The 27971-nt window shown below is 41.5% G+C and overlaps 1 protein-coding gene across 2 annotated transcripts; it reads right to left on the bottom strand.

Annotated features, from left to right (window-relative positions):
• Positions 1-224: 224 nt before the first annotated feature.
• nup210 (nucleoporin 210) lies at positions 225-27094 on the bottom strand. 2 transcript variants are annotated; one of them, XM_071924578.2, is made up of 40 exons: positions 26506-27094; positions 25886-26025; positions 24787-24918; positions 24005-24101; positions 23535-23685; positions 22839-22971; positions 22223-22381; positions 21756-21824; positions 21558-21664; positions 20593-20733; positions 20320-20475; positions 19878-20033; positions 18835-19033; positions 18174-18319; positions 16818-17036; positions 16094-16267; positions 14953-15145; positions 14629-14735; positions 14024-14128; positions 13336-13437; positions 12957-13085; positions 12570-12697; positions 12342-12477; positions 12174-12236; positions 11515-11694; positions 11355-11435; positions 11065-11196; positions 10618-10776; positions 10114-10205; positions 9734-9908; positions 9295-9470; positions 7554-7774; positions 6969-7105; positions 6084-6198; positions 5737-5883; positions 4369-4619; positions 3608-3812; positions 3023-3142; positions 2258-2332; positions 225-1595 (listed from the first exon to the last, which is right to left on the bottom strand). In XM_071924578.2, the coding sequence occupies exons 1-40, from the start codon at positions 26664-26666 to the stop codon at positions 1492-1494; spliced, it is 5673 nt and encodes a 1890-aa protein (XP_071780679.2). In that variant the 5' UTR covers positions 26667-27094; the 3' UTR covers positions 225-1491. The 2 variants fall into 2 exon arrangements, with proteins under 2 accessions (XP_071780679.2, XP_071780680.2); XM_071924579.2 differs by having other exon boundaries at positions 20320-20457.
• Positions 27095-27971: the final 877 nt, after the last annotated feature.

Genomic DNA, 27971 nt, shown 5'->3' with positions numbered 1-27971 from the left:
AAACAAAAAACAAAAAGACTGATGCTGAATGCTCAGTCTGGCTGCTGGGTGGATAGCCTATTACACATCTTTCCTGTAAGCTATGGATCTTGAAGAGGTTTGTAGCATATTTGAAAGCCCTAGCAATATTTTAGTATGTGAGGTATAGATAAATCCAAATATAGTGTATTAAGATGTGTCTGTCACACTTAATTAGAGGCAACAGAGATACACATGACAGAATGTAAAAAGTAAAAACTTTTATTAGCAAAGGCAAGGAAGGACATATTCCCACAATTAGACCAGCTCTTTGTTATTCTGGTATGTGCTGAAAGCTATTCAGATATAATCATAAGGCGTGACTACAAAACTTAATTAAACACTGAAAAAGCACTGAAACCATCTGAACGCACAGTGGAGTAACATACTCCTGTTCCAATAAAACTCAATTTCACTAGCTAACATAAATACAATTCCTTGTCAACATATTTTCTTCAAATACAAAAATAGCTCATTTAAAACAATGTCACACTCTTATGTCCCAGTAATTTAACAGAGCTACAGTAATCTCCTCCCAAAAATGTGGGTAGGCAGGAACATAAACCTTTGATACACAAAACATTTTCAGAAACAAGACCAGGTCACATTGATTCCTTTTGCACTGAAGCAATGCCGGATTATAAAAGCTGAAACATGGTTCACATTTCTTAACTGTTTCACATTAATGAACGAGGATGAAGACGAGCTGCATGTCTTTCGGCTCAAAAATTCAGCCATGATACAAAAGGAAATTAAATTCCAGAACAATGCCACAGAAAAAAAATGGACCAACCATTTTCCTGGTTCTGATTATGCGCACATATGGAGGGTTTATAACTTATGAGAAGGACGGTTTTCAGTGGTCATAATTTTCACAAAATGTATAAGATACAACACTACCAAGGACAGTTTTTCCTCAGAAATAAACATCTTCAAGTTAATATTTTCTGTCAACTGTCATACAAGAGTGTGGTTCGTCCTGAGTTACTAAATTTCACATCATCTCAAACCTTGATTAATGATATAAACATTAATGTAAATAGCACACAACGGAACATCAAACATATGTAAAGCAACCTTATTTAAGTGCAAACGAGAGATTTGTTTTTTTTAAGCACATCTACCTGTTCAAAGGATGTCAGTTTATAATGAAGCAGTATTGTATAAAAACGATTTCAAACGCATATTACAACAAGACCGTATTATATGCGATTATAATATCAACTTGCTTCCACACACAAAAACACACACACAAAGAAAGTAGCCCTGGTATCAACTTGCAGCTCTTAATTGATCTGCCATTTTGGAAATTACGTTTCTTTTAAACAACTCTACCAACTTTTGAAGACCTTGAAATTGAGATTTTGCAGTCATGTCTCAGCATTCATCCTGAGGGATAGAGGCACATTCAATAGATATTAATGGCCTGTGGTGTTCCACTTTTGAAGAATAGAGACCAGACAGAAGGCTTTATCAAGACCTGTAGTCTGGAGAAAAGAGACGCAACTTGGGGCTGCTCTTTGGGTCGGTACTGGGTATTGTGTGGTTGAAGGAATTTGACACCGGAGAGCCAAAACCTGAAAAAGATCCAAATGAAGCACATGAGTAAAAAAAGAGGTGGGAGGGCATCTTAAAAGAGATTTAAACCGTCACTTTGTGTTCAAGGAGGAGCGAGTGGAGCAAATCAATTCCTGGTAGTTAAAGAGTTGGACCAACATGGCAGAAATTGAAAGGGAATACCACTCAGTTTAAGAGTCCACATTAGCCAGCCCATTCAGTATTGATAAACATGAATAACTCTCCCAAATATAGAAACCAGTGAACAGACTATAAATTGTAAAATCAGACACAGCCTGCAGCCGCTTCATTCACAATGAATGGGAGACTCGGGGACTGATGCAATGCTCGTCTTACGTTTTACATCCACATGAGCTTTATATTATTATGGAAGAGCTATCATTTTTTCTGTAAAAAAAAGAAAAAGAAAGAAAAACTACTGATTGCCAGAAAATTCCTGCATACTGTCACAGACGCCTTTTCCATCTTTTCTAATTAATTCTCACTGGAGCTTTACGACATCGTGACATCACCAATTCAAGGATTGATATTCATTAAAAACCAAAGTGAGACAGAGCATAGAGATACATTTGGATGCTGACATTCATTGGTATTCCCCTTTGGGTGTCTGCTTCATCAAATTCATTTTCTTATTAGGCTGTAGCGGATGACAGTGCCTCACCTGAGATGGGCGGTGTCCTCTGTATGAAAGCAGGGTGATAAGCTTGGTCCCTTGGAGAGAAGGCTGCATGGCAGACTGGAAGGAGGGGGGAAAAAAACATTAAATTGAAAACTCATCCTCACAGTGTTTGAAGAGCTCAGTATCAAATCATCTCTTGGAAATCATACAATCCATCCACACCTATAACTACTTCAAGTTGCGACCACCGTTGTTGGATACTAACAAACAACTTGTGATGTTATGACAATACTTCACTTAACAGTAATTTGTTACACTCCTTTTGTTACCAATAACAAAATGGCCTCAGCAAAGTGGTTTGCACTGTTGCAGGTGTTGTTTGTCAATGTTAAGTAGAAAGGAAGGTAAAAAAAAAAAACACTCTTTGTATTTAAAGCTGTCGTCTTTGCCTGCTATTGTTGCACAAAGAGTGAAAATCCATTTAAACAATGAATTAAAACTAATAATACACTTGACAAGAGTCCTGTACGCTCCAATCAAACAAAGAATAATCCCATGAAACAAAGCATGAAATTGATGAGACTGAAAAGGATGAATGTGAAAAGGGCAACACTATTGTAAAACTGAACACGCTTACATGACAAAGTACGTAGGTAACTTGAATGAATTTAAAATGTGTGATGTTAGTCATTACCACAGAAAGTAATCCAGGTATTCAAACCCTTTATTTAGTAACGCATTGCGCCCAACTGCTACGAAGCTTTACAAGCCACAGTAATCATCCCACAGAGATGAAGGGTGACCCACCGATGATGATAATGGCTGTGCCAGCCAACAGTGCAAACAAGGTGAAGAACATCATCTGGTAGGAGTCGATGAAGTTCTGCAGGGAGTGGCCCCCCTCCAGGTTAACAACTGGAGCAGCAGCTGGAGAGACAGAGAGGCGGATGAGATAACAGCCTGTCAAGACCTGTTAGAGGCACTGCAAACATACAACGCACACTATCAAATGTTAGTTAAAGCACATAACGATGGTTTGTTATGGTTGCAGTGAAATCTGAATGGCCTACATAATAGTATCTACACTATTAATAGTTCATGGAGTGATGGATAGTTATTGAAAGTCTACTGCCTCATCAGTGCCCTTATTTCCTACAGATGACAGAAATACTACCGGATTACTGATTCTGTAGTTAATAGTTCTGCTCGTTAAAAGGCACGACGACTAGAATATTAACTCCATTCTTAACCTGTGTTAGTATTGAAGTTCCATTTTTCACCTTTCCTGACTACCTTTCCTGTATCCTAACACACATAAAGCACTCTTAAAGCCACATGACCTTGTGGCAGGATGCACACCGACTGGTCATATGCTCTGAAAAGACATCTGACCTTGCATGGCAGAGCTGGGATCAGCCACGTGGATGAGAGTGACCGGGATGAGGAGACTCTGGCCAGAGGAAGCGCTGCTTATGGAAATGGAAGCAGAGGCTGCTGCCTGCGGGTCCACGGCGCTGACGGTGTACTTGGAGAAACTGGGGAAGCCATGGTTTGCCTCCTTCTCATGGACGGAAATGCTGGGAGAAGTAGACACCACCTAATGACATGGAGCAAGTGGTGTCGGTTAGGACTGTGTGTATGAACATTTCATAGCAGGATTATCTTGGCCAAAATTATCTCAATATACAATATTATCCCGATAAATATTAATAAGATGAAAACCTTAAAAACAGTACTGTAATATGTTTCAATTGCTGAAAAACTAATTTATCATATCAAACACAAGACATTTCTCTTCTTTAAACATGTTTTAATGTAAGACTGTAGAACATGTGTAAAATATTTCTGTAAAATATTGACTTTTTGCCTTTGTTATTCCGCCTCCCAACAAGTCAGCGGCTACAGCGGTGGTCACGGTAATAAAAAGTAGGGGGAGTGTCAAAACCGTTATTGTTTTTTACCGTGATATATAGTAGTACCGGTTATTGTCTCATCCCTAGTGTCGGTATCAAGACTGTTCTTACAAAGCTGTTTACAGAAAGGAGGGGGCATAAAAGCCATTATTATACTATACCTCTTGTCTTCTATAAACATGCAATGACATTACATTATATTACAAGTTCTTATGGCAGGGTAACAGGGTTGTGGCTGACCTCCATGTTGGCCAGAGCTGCAGTGGGGCCATAGACCGTGAGCTCAGCTGATGGGTGCAGGTTGGAGAGCAGCAGCTCAGTCTGGTCGGAGTAGAGACCTGGCTCTATGGGCAGCCTGGCGCTGACCTGCTCCCCGGAGAAGGCACTGCCCTCCAGGCCTGCCTTCACCAGCAGGTTGGTCATGGACATGCTGAGCACGCGGGTCTGCTGGTCGGTCATAGGCTGCAGGGTCATGGAACATGTGTAGAAGCCTGTGGCAAAGATGGAGGGAGGAGAATGAGAAGGAGCAAGATACATTACCGATGTGTGCATTTGAAACAACAGAGAATGACATCAAAGTAATTCCCTATTTTTGCTTTTCTGAGGTGATGACAAGTTAAAATTAACTGAAAATCAGGTAGAGAAAAGATAACTGGATGTACAACAACTGCTTGGTATCTAGTGGCAATGTGGTCTCAAGGTACATGGTAGGTACAAGTAACTGCTCCATTTATATTCCCACTGAGTTGTAATCCCTGGGTTTGTAGGAAAGGGTCATTTCACAATCACACACTCCCATTAGGATCTCAGTGGGATTCAGCTGAGTGGTTAAAGCCCTCCAGAGGTTTCCCCTCGGAGATAAGGCAACAACTGGGTTAAAGTCCCAACTCCCAAACACAATTAGACCACTGCTCTTAAGCGACAGGGAGTCTCTTCAGTTCAATACATCACCTAGACACCTTTTATAGCCCATGCTAAATTCATTCCATGGGCCTTGGAGGTATTGATTATGATTATGTGCTTGTAAACAGTTTTTTCCCTTGCGCCTGGTTCAGAGCATACGCACAGATTGTGCCTGGGTTTAGAAGTTGCCCTGTTATGGAAAATTTTATGCTTCTAATGGGTAGCCAGTGATGTAAATGTCAAAACCATCAAACACATTTACACCCGGTAAGAGAGGAAAAGGCAGTGCTACAAGGACCATTCAGTAAATGTCTTCAACCACTACCTTTAAGGTCAACAGCAAGCACTTTCTATAGTCCAGTCATGCTGATCAGGAGGCAGTAAATCTCCAGTCATTGAGTTCATGTCTCTGTAGGGCTGCATGACTATGGCTAAAATAATTGTGAGATATTGCGATCACAATTATTACTTTTGATGATTTGAGGAGCAAACTGATTTGATTTCAATTTTCCATCGTATATCAACATCCTGGCTATTTTCAACTACAACAGACATTGCTAGTGAAATGAAATGCTTCAATATTACCAATATGCCAACAGTCTACATTTAATAGTAATGTACGATTATAACCGATTAATTGTGAAGCCCTATGTCTCTCTGGCCATGAACATGATCTCTGTGGTCTGAATGTTAGACCAGCCTTACCGGTGCTGGGGTCAAAGCCGGTGTGTGTGTTGAAGACATCGTGAGGAGGGAAGTCGATAGCATCACTGGTGAAGCTGAGATGGCAGCTGACGGACGTTTCTGGCTGCAGCTGAGCAATAGCATCAGTCTGGGCGGACGAGCACATTCCTGCGAGGCACAGCACAATCGTCTAAGACTTACAAAGACTATGTGCTTCATTATCTCCTTTAAAATACATCATGGTTCTCACTTAAAAGTTAAAATGAAAATACTATTAAAACAAATGATTCCAGTTTTTCTTAATTCTTGTTATAAATGAGAACAGGGACTTAATTGACACTTAATTAAAACGTGAGTGAGTTCAGTACCTATGAGGTTGGTTCCTGTTTCTCTGGTGGTGAGCAGGACCTTCGTCTCCTTGTCATTCCTGACGGGTGCAGCCTGTGCCATAGCTGCTGTCCTTATAGTCGCTTCCACTACGACCTGCAGGACCACACAGAGAAAGAAAAGACACAAAACAAGTCAATAAATCCCAAGAAGGTCCAGATGTGTGCTTTTAATAATCTGTATTGACATTTACATCTCTGTACGTGCCCAATTACTTCTACCTATAATTATTCAGTAATTAATTGGTCAGTAATTATTTACATCAATCAGATAGGACTGTCAGGGAAAGGAGCCATTATGAAAACGCAGTTGAGTGCTTTATACGATATCACTGGCACCTCTGTCAATGTCTCTATTTGAATTATGAAAAATCTTTATTCTATTTTTATTTTGTTAGAATGATGCTGTCAATACCTTTCTGTTTGAGATAAAATACAATCGCCTCACCAATTCTCACACTGTTAACTGGAAATATTCATTAAAAAAATTGCAGGCTATTCAGTCCAGGAGCAAGACTGGATACACACACTAGGCAGACACAATGATTTACTGAAAGGTGATGATGGATATGCTGTGCACCTGCTGTACTGTATAACACTTCCTTTTAGTCTCGTTATGATATATTGGTGACGGATTGATACAGTATGATGCACTGGCACAGGAGATCAAAATCTCTGGAGAACAGTGAGCAGTATAGCGTAGAAACCAGAGAGGTGTGCTGTTTGCATAATTATAACACTCAGAACCTGTTTCTTGTAGCTCATTCATCACAGCCATGACTAGAACAAATACCAGTACACCTCAAGCTTTATCACACTGTCAGCAAGGCACTGCAGCTAAGATAGCAGCTGTCACAGATAACGTACCTCTCTGTATGTTCTCAAAATACCAGGTATCTCATAGTACACAGTAACTGTCCCCGAGTCTCTGGCTACGGCTGTACCAGTTTTAGGATCCACCTGAAGCACGCCATTGGCTGAGGAGCTCCATGTACCATGAACACCTGCAGAGAAGGGAAGAGTCATTACAGGTGATCAACTCCAGCCTTCAAGAATTATTGTCAAAATTACACCGCTCATAATACTCCAGTTAAAAATACAGGGCAAGAGAAATGATTAAATTCAAATGGATATTAGATAGATAGATAGGTACTTTATCCTTGAGGGGAATTCAATAAAAAGCGGAGCCAGAAAAATGTCCCCGAGCTACTTAATCATAACAAAAAGAATTTGAAACGTGAGTAAAGATAGTTGAACACACAAAAATAGAATGCTGCTGCAACTTAGGCTGCCATTAGTACAGTGTCACTATAATGCAATCTAAAGAGGGCAACATTTTATCAACTTTCATAAGTATTTTCTCTCTTTTTCTGCTCTAAAAAGGTATTCTCTCATCCCTTTACATTTGGACAAAACATGTCAGCTGCTGTAAGAATGTGTAGAGCCTCTCACCCTCTGGGCTAACAAACTGGGCGGTGAAGCAGACCACATCTCCCACCACCAGTCTGTGGGCTTCCTCTGGCTGGATGGCATGCTCGACAGGCAGTGGAAGGTAGTCTGCCACACTCATCTGCTCCTGGTCCCGCACCGCCAGCAGGGTGAGGCCCACGTTGACCGTCCTCACTGTCAGAGTGTTGTTGCCAGGCCCGAGCCCCACCTGCACCAGGTCATCTCTGCAGGACAGAGCAGGGATACAGGTTAAATTATGGAGGTAGTAAGTAATCACATTGATTTGTAAGTTCTCTTGGCACATATGACACTAGGGCAATATGCTAAAGAAACATAGAATACTTAGCTATTGAGAAGGGTTTTTGGATTTGCCTAATTTTTGTCTGGCACTTTATGTCCTGGTGCAGCGGTTCATTGCTGCCTGAGAAAGAGCACTGACTCGAAATGTGTTGCCAAGTGTGCATTAAGCTAGTGATAAGTGTTACACAGCTTTCTAACACCATTTTTTGCTATGTTAAGCTTGAATACATTTTCTTACTTTCTGCATTAGAAGTGGTTTTCCTTCTCCCATTATTTTGGCCAATTTTGGAGCCCTTCTTTGTTTTCCACCTTTTTACTTTTTACCTGGTGCAGCAGTTCTACATCACTTTTTCATTTACCGTATTTTCTGTTTTTTTCCCCTGAAAACATCTCTGTTTTTGCCAACTACGACGCAACCACTCTGACCAAACAGGGCCAGACTGCTCCCTCCTCAAATGCCAGTAAAATCCATTTGGTTCCTTGGAGACCCTACAGGGCCTAATCACAGACTAGCCCTTTTAGTCCCAAGACCATCATCCCTTTACTACTGTGATTTGGATACTTTCCCCCTCAAATTGTCTGTCAGCACCTGGAGAACAAGGTAATAGAATCAATTTATTGTGCAGGCGGATGAGGGAGTCCCTCATTGGGAGTGCAGCAATGCTCCTCCCTGCCCAACACTCTTCCATTAATTTAGCTCACTCAGGTGGAAACAACTCCATCTGAAATGAGGAGAAAGGAACAGCCCAGTAAATTAATGTTGTGAACTCCAAGCACAGGCTGCTGTGACCTCCACTAGTGTGGTTGTACTGCACAGATATTAACGCACACAGGCTGTGTGTGTGTTTAGGAATTGTATGGTGTATCACAACACTGGCTAGGTATATAAAATATCTTGTTTCTTTATGTAATAGACATACCTTGTGTGGATCAATATCATAAAAATACACCACATAAAGTACATTCAAATTGAAATCCAAAAATCAATATCGTGTTGAGAATACCGATTTACCATGTTTACTTTACAACAAGGTCTAGAGGACTTTGCTGAATAAATGCATTCTAACTGACCCTAGCACTGAATTCAATTTTCTGTTCTACTGGTAGAGGGAGGGATTACTTGCCTGGCAGAATTTGAAATAGTGTGAGACATTAGTTCACGCAAGGTTGGGTGAGGTTGCACAAACAGACCATTCAAGAGAGGCCTTGGTACTCTATATATATATAGCCCAGAACAGCAGGATAATGGCTTTGCAGCCTTGAGGCACTAAGCAAACTGCAAAACATATCCTCTCTCCTCTTTCCCATCATACTGTCTGTCTGGAAGGTAACTTTCACACATGGAATCCCTATATTGGAGGAACACATTTTTGTGATATTTGGGTCACAGTGTACTCAATAAATGAAACAAACACTTCATAGATAATGAGAAGTGTGTAATGACCTGTTTGTGGAGAACGTAAGGAGGGAGTTGGAGCTGTGCAGGACCTCTCCGGTGTTGGCGTGAAAGTGGACAGTGAAGGTGAGCACCATGCCCAGGGGGATGGCTGACAGGGTCTCTCTGTTGGAGGTGTGGAGAGCTGGACTGGTACTGAAGCGCACATAGGACACAGGGACCACCTGAGGAATCAAGGGAACAACCAACGTCATACTCAACATCCCCATGGGCAATGTCAGCTGCCCTTACAAGGGTCAGTGCTATTGTTGACGATTATGGAGTGGCTATACAATGCAGCCCACTGAGCGTTAGCCAGGGTAATGGAGCTTATTTCACTAATAGATGCTGGAGTTCATTGAGATGGATTTCACCGCCAATGTCCAGAGGAAACAGCTTTTATAACCAAATATTATCAAGCCTTTTTTATAGGCTCTATCAAACTGACCTTGACAGCTAGGATGAGAGTTTGATTGACACCGAAGGTCTCCTGCGAGGTGACCAGCAGGGAGGAGGAGCCAGTGAGGGAGCCAGAGGAGAGCAGGCCTTTATCATACACGTGAGCGATAACAGCCTGGTCAGGGCAATCCAGCAACCGGTAGGAGAGGGCACCCACACCGTCCCTATTGAGACACCATGGGGAACATAAAACCAAATCAAATTCCCTTGAGTTATGCACATTTCTGTCATTTTTTTGTATTTTATAATGAAATGTGTTTGAGAAATCCATATGTTTGTCTACTTAAAGTAATGCACATGCATGGAGAGTAGAGAGTTTTGAGTAGGCACAAGACAGGATCAGTCACTGTGCAGGCACTTATAACTCACCTGTTAGTTTGGAGTCTGAGGACTGAGTTTGGAGCCATCAGTATCTCCTCAGCCTCTACTTCAGGATTAAGCATGTGCAGCTTGTCATAAACCTTGATCAAAGGAAAGAGTCGAAACTCCAATTATTAGAGGGCTTTAATCATCCTTTGATGTTTTGGCTCTTGTGACATGTCATAGTTTAATGCAGTTTGAAGCTGGATGCATTCAACTCTAACTAATCTGCAGTCTTATCACTTCTCAAAGTTAACAACTTAAGATATCCCAGTGCTCGGCAACTTCAGAACGTTGTTGCCTTTAATGCCATTTTTCTCTGTTTTGGAGAAGCAGCAGGGGACATGAAAATGATAAGCGGGCTAGTCCATCAAGTGGGGTCCTTATAAAGCATCTGAGTGGTTTTATAGGACCATATCACATTGGTGTTCTAGACACACAGACAAGAGGTTTACAACTGTGTCCAGGTGTAACCCCAGAGAGAGAGAGAGCACAATAAACACAGCGCTGTACCTGGATCTGGATCTCATCACTGAGCTCCTGCAGGTTCCCCTCCAGCTGCCTGGCCTTGGGGTCAGTGGCTCTGAGCACCACCTTCAGCCCAGTCCGTCCTCTAGTTCTTCCAGTCACACTCATGGCAAAGTTATGCTCTGAGTGGAGCTGCATGTTAGCCTGAAGGAGACAGCGACCATTATGAGAATGGAAAAAATAGCAGTAGTAAATCAAATAAATGGCAGCAGTGACAAGGCAGCAGAGACGAGGCAGATGCTTATTTTTATCATACTGTATTGCAGAGAGAGCACATCTTTTTTTCGCCCTAAATAAGTCAAAACTGATAAAAAAAAAAGGGGACTGAGGGGACAGCAGGAGCCAAAAATAGGAATGACTTAACAGGATCTGTAATTACTACCATATACAACAGCATGAATCTGTAGAGGAGGGGGAGGGAGGGCATTTCACCTCAGTGTGACGTGACTTGACATCCAGGATGTCTCTCTTGGTGGTGGACCAATGGAAGGTGAGGCCAGGGAGAGCACTGCCGAAGGAGAAGGGTGTTTGGCTGTTGGTCAGACCCATCACGTATACAGGCATCTAGAAAAGGAAACAAGACACATCAAGGGAATCAGTGAGTATGATATCTTCCATAGTGAGTATTGAATACTGAAATTGTTTCTGATTAAGAACAGTGCCCCTGTATAATGCTCAAATTTGGGGATATTTCTTTACACTGTTCTACAAAATGATCATACCTGTGCCCCTGTCTTCATCCTTGTGATGGGGGCTCGGATTCGAATGGCTCTCAATTGCACAACTTCAACTTCTACTTGATCCTAAAGACACAGAAAATAAGCTTATCATCTGTAAAAGCTGAGCGAGCCATAAGCAATTCAACATCATCTGTAAGTTTACCTGAGAGACGACGACTAGCTTCCCAGTCTCAGCATCTACAGCTTGGACCAGTCCAGTCACAGTGACATTGCCAATAGCAATACCCCTGACATGGCCAATGCCATTAACAGAAGCTATCTCCTCATTGGCCATGGAGAAAAGGATATTGGACTGAGGCTGAGGGCCACCCTCAGATGTGATCTACAAAATGACAGGAGTGATGAAAAGGGGAGGGATAGATTGAAAAAGTGAGGGATAGGAAAAGATGAGACATAAAATGGCAGAGTATTAGTCTCACATGACTGGTCTTGAGGACACTGTTGGTTTATTCATTAGCCCTTATCAATGTGGGGTCTGATAACAATTTGCTAAAAGCAATTATGCTTTGTGTGTTAAACTATTCAAGATTAGAGAAATGGAGATCCAACACAAATGATGTGCAGTGTATGTATATTACGGAGTTTAATGTTCAGCAATTAGCAAGCTTCTTAGATAGATGGTAAGTGTTTCCTAATTGGAGCATGAGCTGAGGCAAACTAAAGGCGAGCTGGATGTTTAAACCATGTGGCAATTAACATCCTCTTCCAGGAGAGTCCTGGCAGAGGACTCAGCCTTATCAGTGGGAAGGAGCTGAGACCAGCTGTTTCCAGACAGAGCCCAAGCATTGATTTAATACAAACCTGCATCATTGCACCAATTAACAGAGTCATTTTCCTCGGGATGAGTTTGAATGGTGGAAACACCTGGAAAGGAAAAAAGAAAGAAGTTAAAACATCTCTATGTGTAAAATAATGATGCAAGAGTCAAAATTTGGACGGCTAGTTTAAAAGCTCACAGAAACTTTATACCTCTATTTGCTGAGGTGCGGATGCTATTTTCCTCCCATTTTTATCCACAACAACAGCTGACAGAGTGGTCTGCCCAATGGAGAGACCTTTCACTAGGAAAATGGCGGTATCTTTTTCTGAGGGGTCGGCTAATGCTCTGCAGAGAAGAGAGACAATCAGAAATTCACATGAAACCTTGCATGTTTCGAGTGTCCTCCACATAAAGTTGAATAATTTCACACGACTTACTGTAGAGAGACTATTGCAGAAGCTGCCTTAAGTTTTAGATTCATGAAATGGAAATAACGGGCTGGGAAGGGCCTCTTATTATCATCCAGGACTCTGACATGAGCTCTCACAGATTTACCAATCTCCACCTGAAATACAGAGAAATTATGCCCATCATCAGGGAAATAATCAGTTTGTATCACAAGCAGGGCAAACAAGGGTTTGACACCAATTCAAAAAAGCTTGACTGTCATGAAAATTAGGAAAGAAACTTGAATAGGACAACTATATTGAGTGCTAAGACGCCATTCAGGCATTTCAGGAATGTGTGGTACTGATAACAGGGATCATCTAGTCAAGCAGTGTTTGGACCCTCCAGAATGAGGGATTGTGGGACTGGAAACTGACCTTGTCAACCACTCTCACATAAACCTCCAGGATGTCAGAGATGTGCACTGTGGCCTTGGCAGGGGCTGGGAACGCCAGACAGAGGTCATGAACCATCACCTTTACCACCCCTGGTTGGACTGGAACGACCTGGGCACACAAAGCAAATCAAAGGTGATATTTTCCATTGGACAAAATGTGTTTTCTGGTTTGTCATTATGCATCTCTGCATTGATTAGAGCTTGTTTTTAAGCGCTGGTGCACATTAATCCATTATCCAAGCGCTGAAAATCAACACAGAAGATTTCTTGAGAATAATATGGTGCATTGTTCAATAATATTGTTGTGTATCCTAACCTAATCCCTCACAAAGCACAGTCCAGAGAGTGTTCCTCCTCACCTGAGCTGTTCCTTTGGCTTCCTGGAAGACCACGTCTGCTATCCCTTTAACGCTGGTATTGACAAAGAAGTGGCCTGAACCCTCTCGCAGGGCCAGGTCCGCCTGCAAGACAAAGTACATTACACACAAACCTCATAAAAATGACAATCACAAATGATAACGCATCGAGGGAGATTCAGAAAAAACATCCCACTTAGTACAGTATCATGTTTTTCTCAGCTAGCCATTCATAATATTAATTCACTTGTGACATCAAAGGGGACTTCTGACCACACTCACACTTTATAATCCTCTTTAACAGGTCACTAGGTGTTATTTAACCCCCACACCTGCCAAACACTCCTCCTATATCACACAGGATTAGAAGAGGGAGGCCCACAGAGGGAAACGTATATAAAGCAGGAGATGCAAGCTTCGACAGTCTGGAATAGAACTACAAATCTTGAGGTTGCAATCCACTGAATATTGCAATTCAAAACTAACCGTATGTAATGAAATGTATCCCTATTTATTTGTTTTGAGACAGTAAAAATAATTAAATAGTATCCCTTTATGACAAATTGTTGAAATCAGTTACACTTTTGAGTAAGAAAGCCATGAACAGAGTGTCACCTTATTTTGTCAGGAGTCACCCTTGGGAGTTTAAATAGATAAACCAATAATATCTAAGGTCAAATGTATCTCTTACCCGCACGTCTGGGTGGTTGTATATGGTGACTGTATCGGGACTAACTGTCACGTTTTCTACCAATAGGAGCTCCAGAGTGGCTGAGACAGGGGTCAAGGGGTCATACTGTCCGGAAGAGGAAGAGATGAAAAAGAATGGGTGCTATAGTTACCATAGTAAATATTATGCCAACAGACAATATGCTGGTATTGCCCTATTAGGAAGTCAAACCTGAGTCTGGAAACTGAAAATGGGAAAAGGTTGAAGCATGAACAGATGAAAAGCAGTGACATCACAATGCTGTTTTCAAAAACGTTTTTACAAATAAAGCTGCTGAAATTGGAAAGGCTTCGCTAGACATCCAGATACTGTATCAGTTTAGGACACTGGATCATGGTGTGAATTGGTGGGTTTTAAGACTGAGGTAAAATGAGATTTTTATTACCATTAATTTTATCATTATCATTTTCATTTTCATCATCATTGTTATTGACAAAATTAGACTTTTCAAGTGATGACAGGCTTTGGTTAGAGACCATTTCACTCAGCAGCTTCCTGTTTTCTGAGGAAGTGAAAAAGGGACACTAAGGGCTTTTCTGTAGTTGAGCCTTTTGTTTTTCTCTTACTGGACTGAGAACCTTCGCTGCAGTCAGATGTGGAACCTGGTAACCCAGAGCCGTCACTGTAATGGCAGTAATCCCAGTCTGATGATGGACAAGAACAGTCTGACGCCCTGCCACAGATAACAAAAAAAAGTGTCATTAAACAAAAGTCATTATCAAGTTAAGTGCCCAGAGATAGTTCAGCAGATGAGTCCCGCTCGCTACTTTCCAACTGTCTAATCAAAGAATAAAACTACTGAAGGTGAGTGGACCACCCACCCTCCTTAAAAAAAACCCAAAACAAACACAAACTAACAACAAAGGTTTAAGTGATGTCACAGGTTTTACCATGAAGTTTCATCTGTTTGTTGCTGTCCTCTAACAGCTCAAGCTCCATGGGCATTGTGGGTTCAATACTGGCGAGGGACACTTTGGTCGACTCCCACACCATGCTGAGAGAGCTGAAGTTGTCAAACTTCCTTCCTTGCCGATCGAAAGCAGCCAGGTTCAAAATGGGGTTACGGTAATTTGAAACGGGCACCTGGAGAATGATATTGTTCATATGAGTTCATGTTCAAAAGCACAATGTGTCCATGACGGAAAAAACATCATTACCTTAAGTTCATCAATGACTAGCTCGAAAATTTACATGATCCAGTTTGTAAAAATGTTATAGTTTTGTCAACCAAGGACAAGCTACCATTTCATCATTTAAAGACGAGATGAAATGAAAAATGCCTTTTTAACCCTTTTAGATCACATCCCCGGTCATACTGTGCACCTATTTAACAATATATGCCAAAAAAAATACCAAAAATCAATTTCATTGTATTCTTATATCAAAATTCAATCATGTTTTCTTCCTGTAAAACAAAATATGCCGTGTGCTTACGTAAGCATGCCCGTAACTAATTTCAACCAATAATATCATGACATCCACCCATCAATCAATCTTCAACTTTTAGCGCACAGAGCTAAGAGGCTAAGATTCATTAGTTAGCTAGCTAGCAACAGCATGGTACTTCGGTGTGTCTTCGGGTGTTATGACACACCCACTTTTCAACGTTCAAATCAAATTCCTCCCAACGTTATGTCCCGCCTGTCTTTCCTGTTTCACTCGGAAATACGTCACGATACGGAAGTTAGATACTCTCGAAATGCTGTTTCATCTCGACTTTAACAGGCACCATAATTTGTTTCAACTTTGTAGTGTGCTATTGTAAGAGAAGGTGTGACTTTAATCAAATGGTGGATATCTCCTTTTGGAACAAAACTGGATAGGATATCTCCCTTTTAGGGACAAAACTCATTTCAACATTATGTTACAAACAGTAAAATACAACTTTCTTCAGAGGTTTAAGGGTTAACAGCTAGGGACGAATTTAAGTAAATAATGTAGAAGAAATAGTGCCATATAAAAGAAAATGTATGCAGCTGAACATAGCATGTGAAAGCTTGTTGACCCTTGTTATGTGAAGAGATCACATACCACTTGTTTGTTCTGCTGCAGTAGCGGGCAGGTCAGGTCTAGCTGTGGGCTGGTGTACACTGGGACCAAGGTGAGGCGGGACGGAGGAGCGCATACAAACTTTACCACTGCCGGCTCCACAGCAGGATAGGGATTGGTCAGACTGGCCTTGTTCCCCACCGTCACCTCCAATACCTGAAAAAAAGAGATCATGATCATCGGTAAAAACTAATGGGAACGGGAACCGACGGAATGAGAAGGTAATATAATAATGATTGTTTGTGAAATGCCAGCGAACATAAACATGCAAATATCTGGATTTTATGACCTCTTTACGATCTTGAGGTTTGGCATTTGCCGTTTGGTATTTAGATAACAGAAACTCTCGTCTTGTTTACTGCTCTGGTGAGAACTTGATCTGCATTTGTATCATGAACGTCAAAATATTAATCTGGCATTACAGAACAGCACAGTTCTCCATACTTCTGATGGCAACGTGCACAAGATGATAAGTTTACATTTCTAGCTGAATTACTCTGAAGCATCACAATGATGTAGTGAGGACAGAAAACACCGGAGTATCCTGTAGACCCAGTGGGAATACAGATAACTATACACAGATTATAAGAATATTGAGCTAGTTTTTTTTTTTATTCTCAAGGTACGACAAGTATGTTATGAAACCTAAACCTTACTATTCTTCAATTAGTGGCATGAATGTTAAATAGAAACAGTTTGATCTCACCTGCTCTCCCAGGGCCTTGCAGGTTGCTCTGACCCGGTGTTGGTTATAGCTGTGAGATGAAGGACCGGTGAGAGCCAGGCTGACGCTGCCTTCATCCTCGGCCTTCAAGCTGCGGAAGAACTTAGATGGCTCCAAAACCCAGGGCTTCGGGCCGCCCTCGAAAAACATGTCTTTAGATGAGCCCAGAGTCACCAAGGCCACAGATACAGGGTCAACCGCCTGCCAAATACAGTTCATACATTTAACTTTCAGTAAGAGGGGATTTAACATTAGAAAGGCCAAAAGAAACAGTCAAAAAGCTGTCAACTGAAGGGGGGAAAATGTAGTTATTAATTACCTAGAACTATTTTGTTGAAAATCTAATAACACAGATTGTACAGAAAGTGGGTCTAGAAAAGTCGCAGAGGAACATTTGGAAACCTGCAGAATTTCAATAAAATATATCATTTAAAAATTCAAAGCAGACATCATTTTACGTCAGCTTGGCCATTCTAGTGTTAAGAGGAAATTAACTGGGAAAATGTTCAGCAGAAATACACAGTATTACACAGCAAAGAAATAAAATTGGGTCAATCTATAGCTGCCAGGGAAGAACAAGTGAAGAAACATGATAAAAAAGGCTGCAATATTTAAAAGAACAACACTCAATCCCAGAATAAAACCATAGCCTAAAAAGTGATGCATCAAACAGCATCTTATTCTGCTGCTAACCTAAATGTAGCGAGGAGGAAAACCGCAGCTATCTATGAGGCCGGAGTGACAAAATGATGCATGATAGGAGATTAAGTCACCTCTCACCATAATGCATGCTTTATATAAATGCTATATTCTACCACAGCAGCTGACGTCAATGCCATTCCTGTGCAGTACTAGAGCCAAAGTGTAGAAAACAAATCAGTGTAGCAAGTGCATAATGCATAATTAAAATACACAGAGCAAAGGAAACCCAGGAGGAGAAAATTTTAACACTAGCTGATCACCGCATTTCTGCCATGATTGCAGGGAGAGGCTGTATGTATGTATGTATGTACACGTGTGTGTGTGTACTTGTGTGTGTGAGTGTGTTTCCTTGGAAGACAAAAGTTAATTGCTGCTCTAAGGCGAGTTGAAAGAATAAAAGCAGATCACAACAAAGACTGCAGGTAAAATTCAGGATTATTACACCCTGCAGCTGCTCCAGAGCACTCACAAAGAAAATGTCAAGGTGTCCCATTAATTAAACCATCAACAAATTAGCACACGGACATAAATTCTGAATGCCTTGAGAAATATGCCCAAGTACAAAAGGGTACGATAATATGTCTCAAAGTGCATGGCAAGCAGGCCCTGGAAGGAGAACACATGACTTGGACTCACTTTGAGAGGCAGGTAGGCAGCAATGGTGATTTTGGCACTGAGGTGAACGTTGCCGTGGGTGTAGCTGACTGTAAGGACGGTGTACCCAGGGGCGAGAGCCTTGGCTCTCACCCCACTGCAGTGGTCCTGGCCTGGAGCCAGCCTCCCTGGAGGAGGAGGAGGAGGAGGAGGAGATGGGAGGGGTTGGGGTGAGAAAATAGAGGGAGGGAGAGAGAGAATGCAATATGACAATATACAAATAAACATAACTGTTCACACAGGTTTACTCAGAGTGTCATTTCTCTCCCCATCTAGTACCACATCGGTGCAGAGAGAGGTCATATTATTCATCCCAGCCCAGTCTTCTAATTCATAATGCAAGATACCGAAATGAAAACCTATAGATCTTGCGAAACAAAGGAACTTTCAAGGTGATAAATGTTGTACTGCCAATTGGAAAGCCATATAAATGAAAAACGCTTTAGTATTAGTTGAAATTGTCTCTACACTGTAAGCCAAGCACAATGAACTACTTGTATTATCTTGAGATGAAAACAGGAGGTAAATAGAAGCAGGTGATAAAGAAATTCTAGTTTTCATATAGCAGACCAACTGCTATAAATCAGACTGCAGTGTTATTTTTTTAAGATTTGTCACACTCAGTCGGATCAGCTGGACTCACCCTCCAGCAGTTGGAAGACACCATGGTTCTGCTCCTCAACCTGCAGGTCAAAGTGGGAGCAGTCACTCAACATGACCCGCTCCTTATCCACCTCGCCCAGCAGGCCAAATATCCTGAGGGGCAGCTCCAGCACCAGGTCCACCCTGGCCTCGACCGGACAGGGAGAGAAGTCCATCGCCACAGGCTCCACAACATACACCTGGGGGAAAATGAGGTCAAAGAGGTGTTAAAAGAGTGTGAGATGGAGGTAAAATGGGGAGATACAAGGTATTGCAAGGTAGATGTACATAATTACCACTGGGGCTGCACAATTAATTATAGACAAACGCATTTTGTGATTTTATGTTTGCACAATTATTAATCATGTAATACGGCGATATTGAAGTGTTTGTTCTCCTGAAAGTCCCGGTGTGGTTTATTAAGCGTTTCTATTATTCATGACCAATCACAAAGCTTTGAATGTGCAGCGTGCGCCTATGTGACCAAAATGTTACGATGCAGAAGCAGGAAGAGAAATGTTACACAGACTATCTTTGGAAAAATGTAGCAATGAGCAAAGTGGAAAAGAATGGACTGGCCCAATGTTGGAGAGGAAAATCCTTCTCCCAGGTCTGAACGTGAAAACATTATTTTACCATCTGTCATTTGAGGATAATTTCGACAGTACAGATTCTGTGTTTGACTTAAGGTTGTAGCTGTGCCCCAAAGTAATAAAGTGGTAATCATTCAGTATTTGAATTTTGTAAGGACCACAATAAGAGTAAAACAGTAAGAGCGAAAACAAGACTCTCTAGCTGCTGCTGCTACTTTGAGAAATATTGCAAAGTGAAAATATATGTTAAGGTGCAAAGTGCAGTCAATAACCTGAACCTTTTTTTGACTCAATAATAAATGATTCAAACAAATTAATTTATTCATTCATATTATTTAATATACCATTTAAAGCTGTGGATGCAAAGATCAATACTCCATACAAAACAAAAAAACTCTCTCTCATGTGCCTGTATTTCCATGTTGGCTCACTTTCAATCTTTAAGGTTTACCTTCATCTGGCCGTAGTGCAGCTGGTTGCGCACATCGTGAGCATACACTACGCTGACGCCAATGTCACTGACAGTTGTCATCACTCCTTTCACGGTCACTGTGGCAACAGCTGTATTGGAGGAGGACCAGCTGAAATTGCCACTGCCTCCCGACGCCTGTCGCAAGCACCAGGGGAAATGAGTCATTATGCAAACTGGTACACACAAATCTACAGAGCACCAGCAACAAAATTCTTGATCTCACATTCAAACACGGCAACACCATTACAAAACTTGTTTCCAGTGTTTTGGCAAAGTGTGAATGACATTAACTGCAAAATATTTCAACATCTTTTGTTAAAGAAGTTGTCATACTGCACATGTGTATACACTATAGGCCTATGACAGACTCAAAGCAATGCGAGTACCAAGTTTCTCCCGTATTCTGAGTAGGATTAATTACCTTTATTGTGTACTGGTAAGCTCCAACCTTGGGCTGCCATGGAAATGTGAGAATACTGGGACTAAGGACTATAGGGTTATAGATTTCCACATCCTGTTCATTGTGCACTGGGTTGGTGAGTGCATGGACCCCTCCGTTCTGAAACACAACAGAGGCCTTAGCAGGACAAAGTCAAGCCCTCTATACTGGACTGGAAGAATGGAGTGGAGGATTAACACAACAATGACGCTCCAGCTGAAATATGAATAGCTAAGGTTCAAGGTTAAAACTCACTTGATCCACAACAGATTTCAGGCTAGCATCGATGAGCGTCTGGCCATCCTTGAGCGCTCTGACACGGTGGTACGATCCATTCAGAGAAGACTCCAGGATTTCAAAGTACTCCCCGGGGAACACAGTCTCAATACGGACATTCTGCACAAAATAAGCCGCAAACAAACAATCATGAAAATAAATTAATACATAAATAAGGTGCAAAGGGGTTACGTCTTTGTTAATATTACGTGTCAAGATTTCGGTGAGCTCAGATTTTCTAGTTTGACTGTTTTCGTTAGAATCCCACCACTCGTTTGAAATATTGGCTAATAAAACTCACAGGACAGCGCAGACATTAAAGAAAGGCTCAATGTGCACTAAATCTCTTTTCTCTAATGCCTCTCAGATGTGTTTCGGGCTGCATCTGATTAAAGCTGACCAAAATCTATTCCAGTTTTCCATTATTCAGGAACTAGGAAAATTCTATTCAGATTATTGGAATGTGGACCCATTATTTAAGCAATGCCATCGATATACCATAGAGTAAAAACCATCAAAACAAGTCGCTCATACCCAAAGAGGGTGAATGAGATCAGTCAAAAAGTTGGAGACATCCTTAATGCTTTTAGCAACTTTGTAAGTCATTTGTACAAAGCAAACAAAAAAAAACGGGTTAGCTCTGTAATGCGATCATAACTGAGATTATGTTTTGTGGATCATGTCTTTTATGAATGAGAAAATGTGAAAAATGAGACTTTAACGATTTGACGGTTAGCACAATAGAATGCCATACATTTCTCCAGTGGTCACAGGGTGAATGTGTTTTAGAAGTATGCAAGTCCTGTACTGACTTCCATTATATATTGTCACATTTGCTGGTATACAGGACCCACACAGAACAATTAAATGCTTACTTGCAGGAAAAAATGTAAAAATGAAAAACAAAAAGCACTGTGTTAGTTATTTTACTGAAATGTACTTACATCAGTGAGGTAAATCTTATTGCTGGACTTGTCATATACTTCAATGAGGATATCATATACTCTGCCTGTTTCAAGAACCCAGCTGTCTCCTGGATGAATCTTAAACCCTAAAAGAATTACAGAGAAAATAGAAGTCAGCTGAAACTGTAAACAACTGACACTCACAATATTGTATAGATAAAGAACAAAGAAACACACCTAGGTAGCCTGGTTCAACCACATAAAGCGTGCTGTTGGGCAGGCGAGACACTCCTTGCATGCGAAGGCCTAAGCAGTTGCTATTAAGGAAAATTAAGTTAGGCACCCTGACAGCGTATTATCAGACCGTTTGAGAGATAGAAACACCTCTAAACCCATAGTTCAGGCTTCATGTTTGCCAAGTGCACAATACGTTAAGCGTTTTAATCAGACTCCTTAGCTACACAGGTCTACCCCTGTCTGCCAAGTCTCATTTCATCACTGGCTGACTCCGCTCACAGATAAAGACAAGCACTGCAGAGAAGAGAGCCGATATAATTAACACCTTCAACACTGCGGTTCATTAACACAAATCACCGCACTATACATTATCGGTGGAGGATGGCCTGGCAAATTACAGTACATTATAGCAATAAAAAATAACTGCCGCAGATATTAACATGACTGCGGAACTGCAAGGAGGATACTCTTATGGTCCAGCACCACGTTGATGTGTCCCAGTTGGACGGCTGTGACTGTGGAGCTGCTTTGATCCAGACTGGCCACAGCAAGCTCTGGGTGTCCATCACGCCCGACCACGCTGTTCTGAAGGTGCAGCTCGTACTGATCACAAGGCATGGAGAGCTCTGGACACACATAAGACAAACACCAGTTAGCTCAAGATGAAGCCTGTCTGTACACTACGCTGGGCTTTGAAACTTCGGGAAACGGCACAGCTGCTGTACTCATCTGGCCACACTGACATCAATGACTCTACCATTCATACATTTTAGATGTTTAACTGATGCTCTTCTCTAAAAAGTGACTAACAATTAGGTGTAACAGTGGATTAAGCATTAAAGGGATATTCTCATGGCAGTACAAACTCGGCCCGAGTTTGTACTGGCATGAGAATGAGTAGATAATGACCGAATTTTAATTTTTGGGTGAACTATTCCTTTAATTCCTCCATCATCAACATTATAAGCAAGCAATAGTAAGGAGTATTCAAACATTATGAACTACTTAGCTGGATATAGCTGCAGTTAACACTAACAGCTGTGGTAAAAGTAGAATAATGGGCTTTACACTGCAGAGTCAGACCTGTGATTTTGCCCTGTCTGATCTTCTGGACCTTGTACTGGATGGAGGTGCCTGCCAGCAAGTAGACATCATGTGCAGGACTCAGTAGGATGTTCTCTAAAATCAGCAGTCTCACCTCTGCTGCACCCACATCCTGTGGCATGGATACCATAGTTACAGCACAACAAAACAGCAGTTTCCCGCCTCACCAAACCAGACCAAACTGGTTGTGGTTTTCAAAAATTTGCATGTAAATCAAGCCAAGAAATTGAAATTGCATTTGGCTGTCGGGCATTTTTGAGTATTTTGTACATTACTGAAATACTAATAATAATAATAATATTGAAAAATAATAATTACACTTTGTCATTTGATGACCAAGGGGTTTCACTTGAGCTTAGCAACATCAAGGTCACCACTACTTAAACCAGACAAGCCTAGATAATTAGACTGGCACTACTGCTCTGACATCAGAGATGAGGCAGGAGAGGAGCCATTACTATTGTGCAAGCTTCTGCTATTTATAGACCTCTACATCCCAGGAGATTAGCTATCACACACGGGGAACAATTCCACCAGAGCTTATCCTACTCTTATGATTTTCTTGTGTTTAAAAATAGACCATGAGAACCTATGATTCCTAACAATACAGTGGAACAAAGTGCTGGTGTCCACAGCCAAGAAATAATATTACTAAAGTGCTGCAAAACAACTCACCTTGTAGAGTGACTCTTGTATTTTTGCCTTTAACTTAGCATGTCCCGTTTTCAGTCCTGACACCAAAATAATATCTCCCTGTTTCCCAACACGCTCCATTTCAGATATGTACCCAGGAGGCGTGTATGTGGACTCAGAGAATTTAAGTACCCTTGGGAAGAGAAAAAGATTAGAAAATGCATTAGACACTCAACTTAGTATGACCCTGTTGCAACTGATCTCTAGAATGATTAATCACACAGGTCTCTCTACAGAGGTAGAGGGAACTTGAGGTAAAACAAAAACATCATGCTACTCTGGCAAAAAACTCAGAATCACTATATCATCAGTTTTATTATCATTACATTAGCATATCAGCTCTGGGTTGTATTATACATCTACTTATGGGTTGCTATCAGGTTGTTATGCAAAGTAGAGGGTTGAGTGGAGATTGAGCAGAGGGTTATATGTATTAACACTGGGAAGCCTACCGTAATGAATTGTAGGAGTCAGAGAATCCAATCACATCTGCATCTTTCACTAAGGTCCAGTCAAACACCAGACCTGCAAGGGTGCTGAAGGTGTTCCCTACAACATAAAAAAGGACAAGAGTCAGATTTGCCATTTCCTTTAGCCTCAAACTTTAAATCAACTTCAGAACACATGGGTATGCAAGATTAGGTACAGCACAGAGAATATTTGCGTAGGCCTTTCAACATCTAGTGTTGTAGGGCTTAGGTCACTACACTTGAGTGTACAGCGGATGCTGAGCATACTTGTTTGACAGCCTCTGGCAGTTGAATAAGCTGAAACAAAACCAATCTTTCATTATGGGATACACGCCTTCCCTTCACAATCTACCCCATGTGACAAACTCAAAATGCACTTTTAGGCCAAAACAAACAAAAACAAAATGAAAGCCTTGGAGCCATCATGAAGAAGAATCAGGTTGTGGCTACAGCTCATTAAACTAAGTGTGTCTGCCCTAAATGGAACCAGTGGAACAGAACAAACAGAGCCACTTCACAGCAGCAGCCTGAGGGGAAAGAAAAGCCTGCCTAGGGCCAGCTCAGTCATTACTCCGAGAAGTCTTTAGAGCGGCAAATAAACAATACACTGTGGATCCATTGGAGAAAAAGGTAAAATGGAGTAATATTTCATATATTGATGGGTACTGTAGACTATAAAGACTTCATGAGCTATTCAATTATCAATGACACAAGCAGCCTGGAATGAAAAATATATTATCCTGTGATAAACCAGTATATCATACCTTCAGAGTCCAGTGCATGGATTTTAAGCTCCAGTGGCGAGTCCTCCAGATGCAGCTCTCTGGTGGTAGACACGATCTGGATCTCATTGATGATGTCCACAATGGCATCACAACGCAGTACCTGTCCTGTAACTGCAAATGGAAGCGGGGACAAACCTCATACAGACAGTGCATATAGTATTTCTCACCCAACAAGACGGAGCTCAGAAATAGATGACTCAATGTTTTGAATATATATGACCAATGGCAGTGGAACAATAGTATCGGTTGAGGCACAAAGTATAGAAATCCATCTCTTAACTAATACAGCTACTTTATTATATGACTGTATAGTTATGGCAGCAGAGATGAGTAGATCAACACCATCCTCAGCTCTTGGGAAATGCTTTTCACATTGAGTCAGATGTTTGCTGTCCAGTGCCTTGTCTGACGTGCTGAGTAAGCCGTTTCGAGCCAGGAGGTCTGGTCATCGCAAGCGATAGATTACATTAGATTATGTTTTGTTAAACCCAAAACAGCTGGGAAGAACTAGGCTACATTTAAAGTCACTGACAGCGGTCTGAACAGGCAGTTTTGTCTTGTTTGAGAAAGACATTTGAGAGGCATGTGGAGGGGCCAATGTGTTTGATTTCCTCAATTACTAGGCAACTACTCACAACAGCTGCCAGCCCTCCGTGACAGGCCAACAGAGCCACAGGCAACACATGACATACAGTATTTCATAACACAAAAGGGTAGGGTGTAAAAGAACAATGTGTTGTGCAACAGAATGATAAATGGTGTTATCCTCTTGCTTAGACTTGCTACTCTATATGGGGAATTGAGCACATTTGCACCTTCTAGGACACATTTCTGTATACATTACCTCCATTTGGAAATTTGATAGTGTAAATAGCTTACAATGCACATTTGCATGTCTGGACACATTTCTGTGCATATTTTTTCCATCTGAATACCCAATAATATGAATTGATAGCAGTGCACACTTGCACATTTGCTGCAAACTTTTAATCTGTCAGTCAATATCCTATTCTCTGCTCCTGCAATTATTATTTGTCCCTCTACCTACTATCCCTTTATTTAGGTTGACTGCACTTACCAACATCTTCAGCCAGAATGATGCTGGTCAGTCTGGACGGCTGGGTGGACAGAGCCTGGAGAACGGCTCTCTGGGAGCAGCCTCTGCTGCTCTCTGCATCTACGGCCTGGATGCTCGCTACCTCTGGTCTGGTGGAGGACCTGGAAGACAATGACCACAACAAATCAGCCATGTACAGATTTGGAGTAACCTTATTGTTCTTCACTTGCCTCCATAACAATGTGAATTTGACCTAGTTCATCACTGGGAATTGAAAGGTGGATTGCATGTGGAATATCCTGCAGAATGTGACAGATCTGGGGCACATTTTGATGCTTTGAGGGTGGAGTCACAGCTTTACAGTTCAGTTGGATGAACACAAGAACAGCTAACATGTAAGTAACAGAAGAAACCCATCTTTGCACTTGTTCAAATTCACCAGAGCTATTTCAATTCGGGGGCTTTGGTAATTCTGTGACACCAAAACTGAGCTGCCCTGAACTGACTTTCTAGCCGTGTGACCTCACATGCCCCATGAAATATGACCCACGCTTCACAGAGCATGCAGGGGGGCTGGGGGGGGACCCTCAGTTTCCTGTTGAGTAAAGACAGACTTTAACCTCCTGTGAGTTTCTACTTACCATCTGTAACAACCTTCAGTAGCTTCCAATGTGAAGTTTATTCTGGTACTTCTGGCAAGAGGTAATAACACTTTGGGGATATTTAGTTTCGAGGCACGCGTTATATGAATAACGGGTATTAATAATAGCCCTAGTAACACTGATAATCTCAAAGAAATCATTTCCGCTTCATTTGATTGTAGAGATTTATGAGTGGAGAAACAAAATGCCAAAGTCCCTATTAGCTTTGCAATGCTGAATGCCAAGTTTCTGTGCTCTTAATCGCTTCCGTCCCATTAGCTATTGTTCAGTAGTCTAGGAGCTATGGCTCTGAGGTAGACGTTTACATTACTGAGCTAACATTGCTACTGTAGCCATCTCTCAACTCAAACACACGCTGTATTCCTACTTAGTTTCAGTTATGACAGTAACGGAGAGCAGCCAATGATACAATGTCGCCTGTTCTTCAAAATCAAGTCCTTCGCTCTGGATATCTTCGAGACGGCTCCGAAACACACAGTGTCTGTCAATTTCAATTGTTCAGTGTAATATTAATACATAAAGTTAGCAAACAGTAGCCTGAAATTCGCGTGTAACAAATACCCGCCATTAGCAATAATTGGAGTTCCAGTGTGCATGCTGGGAGTAAGGAAACGTCACTAGAGAGGGTGGGCAAGAGGGGGATGACGCTCTTTCTTAAAGGCACGGTTTGATTTTTCAAAACCCTGTCAGAACAGAACAGAACAGAACAGAACAGAACAGAACAGAACAGAACAGAACAGAACAGAACAGAATAGAATAGAATAGAATAGAATAAACCCATGCTTCGCGCCCCACCCTCAGATATTATAGGTATCGGTCATGTGCGTAAAGATGTTGTCCTCCTGAATTAACACACATGGTGCACTGCACAACTAGTGCGGTAGCTACAGCGCCTCTTCACGCTTTATCCACCTTCACTTACAGCCCTGTAACTTACTAATCATCGACTCTCATAGCTAACGGGAACAAGACAGATCTAGCTGTCCTCGGACTCCGGCCGTTAATGATAAGAGAAATGAATGAGGAAGTAACTGGGAAGCAATTCAAACACAACCCTGCTTTGATAAATAAGACATTTCTGCACTGTCGAACAGGTGACAGGCAGAATATTATGTGCCTAGCATTTTGCAGTTGTCTGACACATGAGTAGACAGTAGATCAGAAAATAGGGATACTGAATAATTCATTGTTCTATATTAGATCATAAAATTGCTTTGAATAGCTACACAAGACAGACCATTGTGAACAATTTGCTGCCAATCATATATTTGGTGTGGCGTCTTTAGAGCTTGGCTGGGTCTACAGCCAAGAACATGCAGTGCACCGGTTTTCACCCCTAGGTGTCACTGACAGCCACCTGTACATCATTCTCTCCCAGACGTGGATGACAGCAGTGTACTGGAAATAGGTTCATTTTATGACAGGTTGTCATCTCCACTCACACT

The sequence above is a fragment of the Centroberyx gerrardi genome, chromosome 14 (assembly GCF_048128805.1).
Source record: "Centroberyx gerrardi isolate f3 chromosome 14, fCenGer3.hap1.cur.20231027, whole genome shotgun sequence".
NCBI classification, from domain to species: Eukaryota; Metazoa; Chordata; class Actinopteri; order Beryciformes; family Berycidae; genus Centroberyx; species Centroberyx gerrardi.
Note: the sequence above shows the minus strand (reverse complement) of the source record. Positions and strands in the feature narration are given on the sequence as shown.

Excerpts from the sequence above, each read along its gene's own strand:
- nup210 (XM_071924578.2), bottom strand. The coding sequence starts at position 26,666 with ATGATTTCTTTGAGATTATCAGTGTTACTAGGGCTATTATTAATACCC. Across the intron at positions 6,199-6,968 it reads TTTTGAGAACATACAGAGAG|GTCGTAGTGGAAGCGACTAT; the intron begins GTACGTTATCTG and ends GTGGTCCTGCAG. Across the intron at positions 2,333-3,022 it reads CACAGCCATTATCATCATCG|TCTGCCATGCAGCCTTCTCT; the intron begins GTGGGTCACCCT and ends CCCTCCTTCCAG.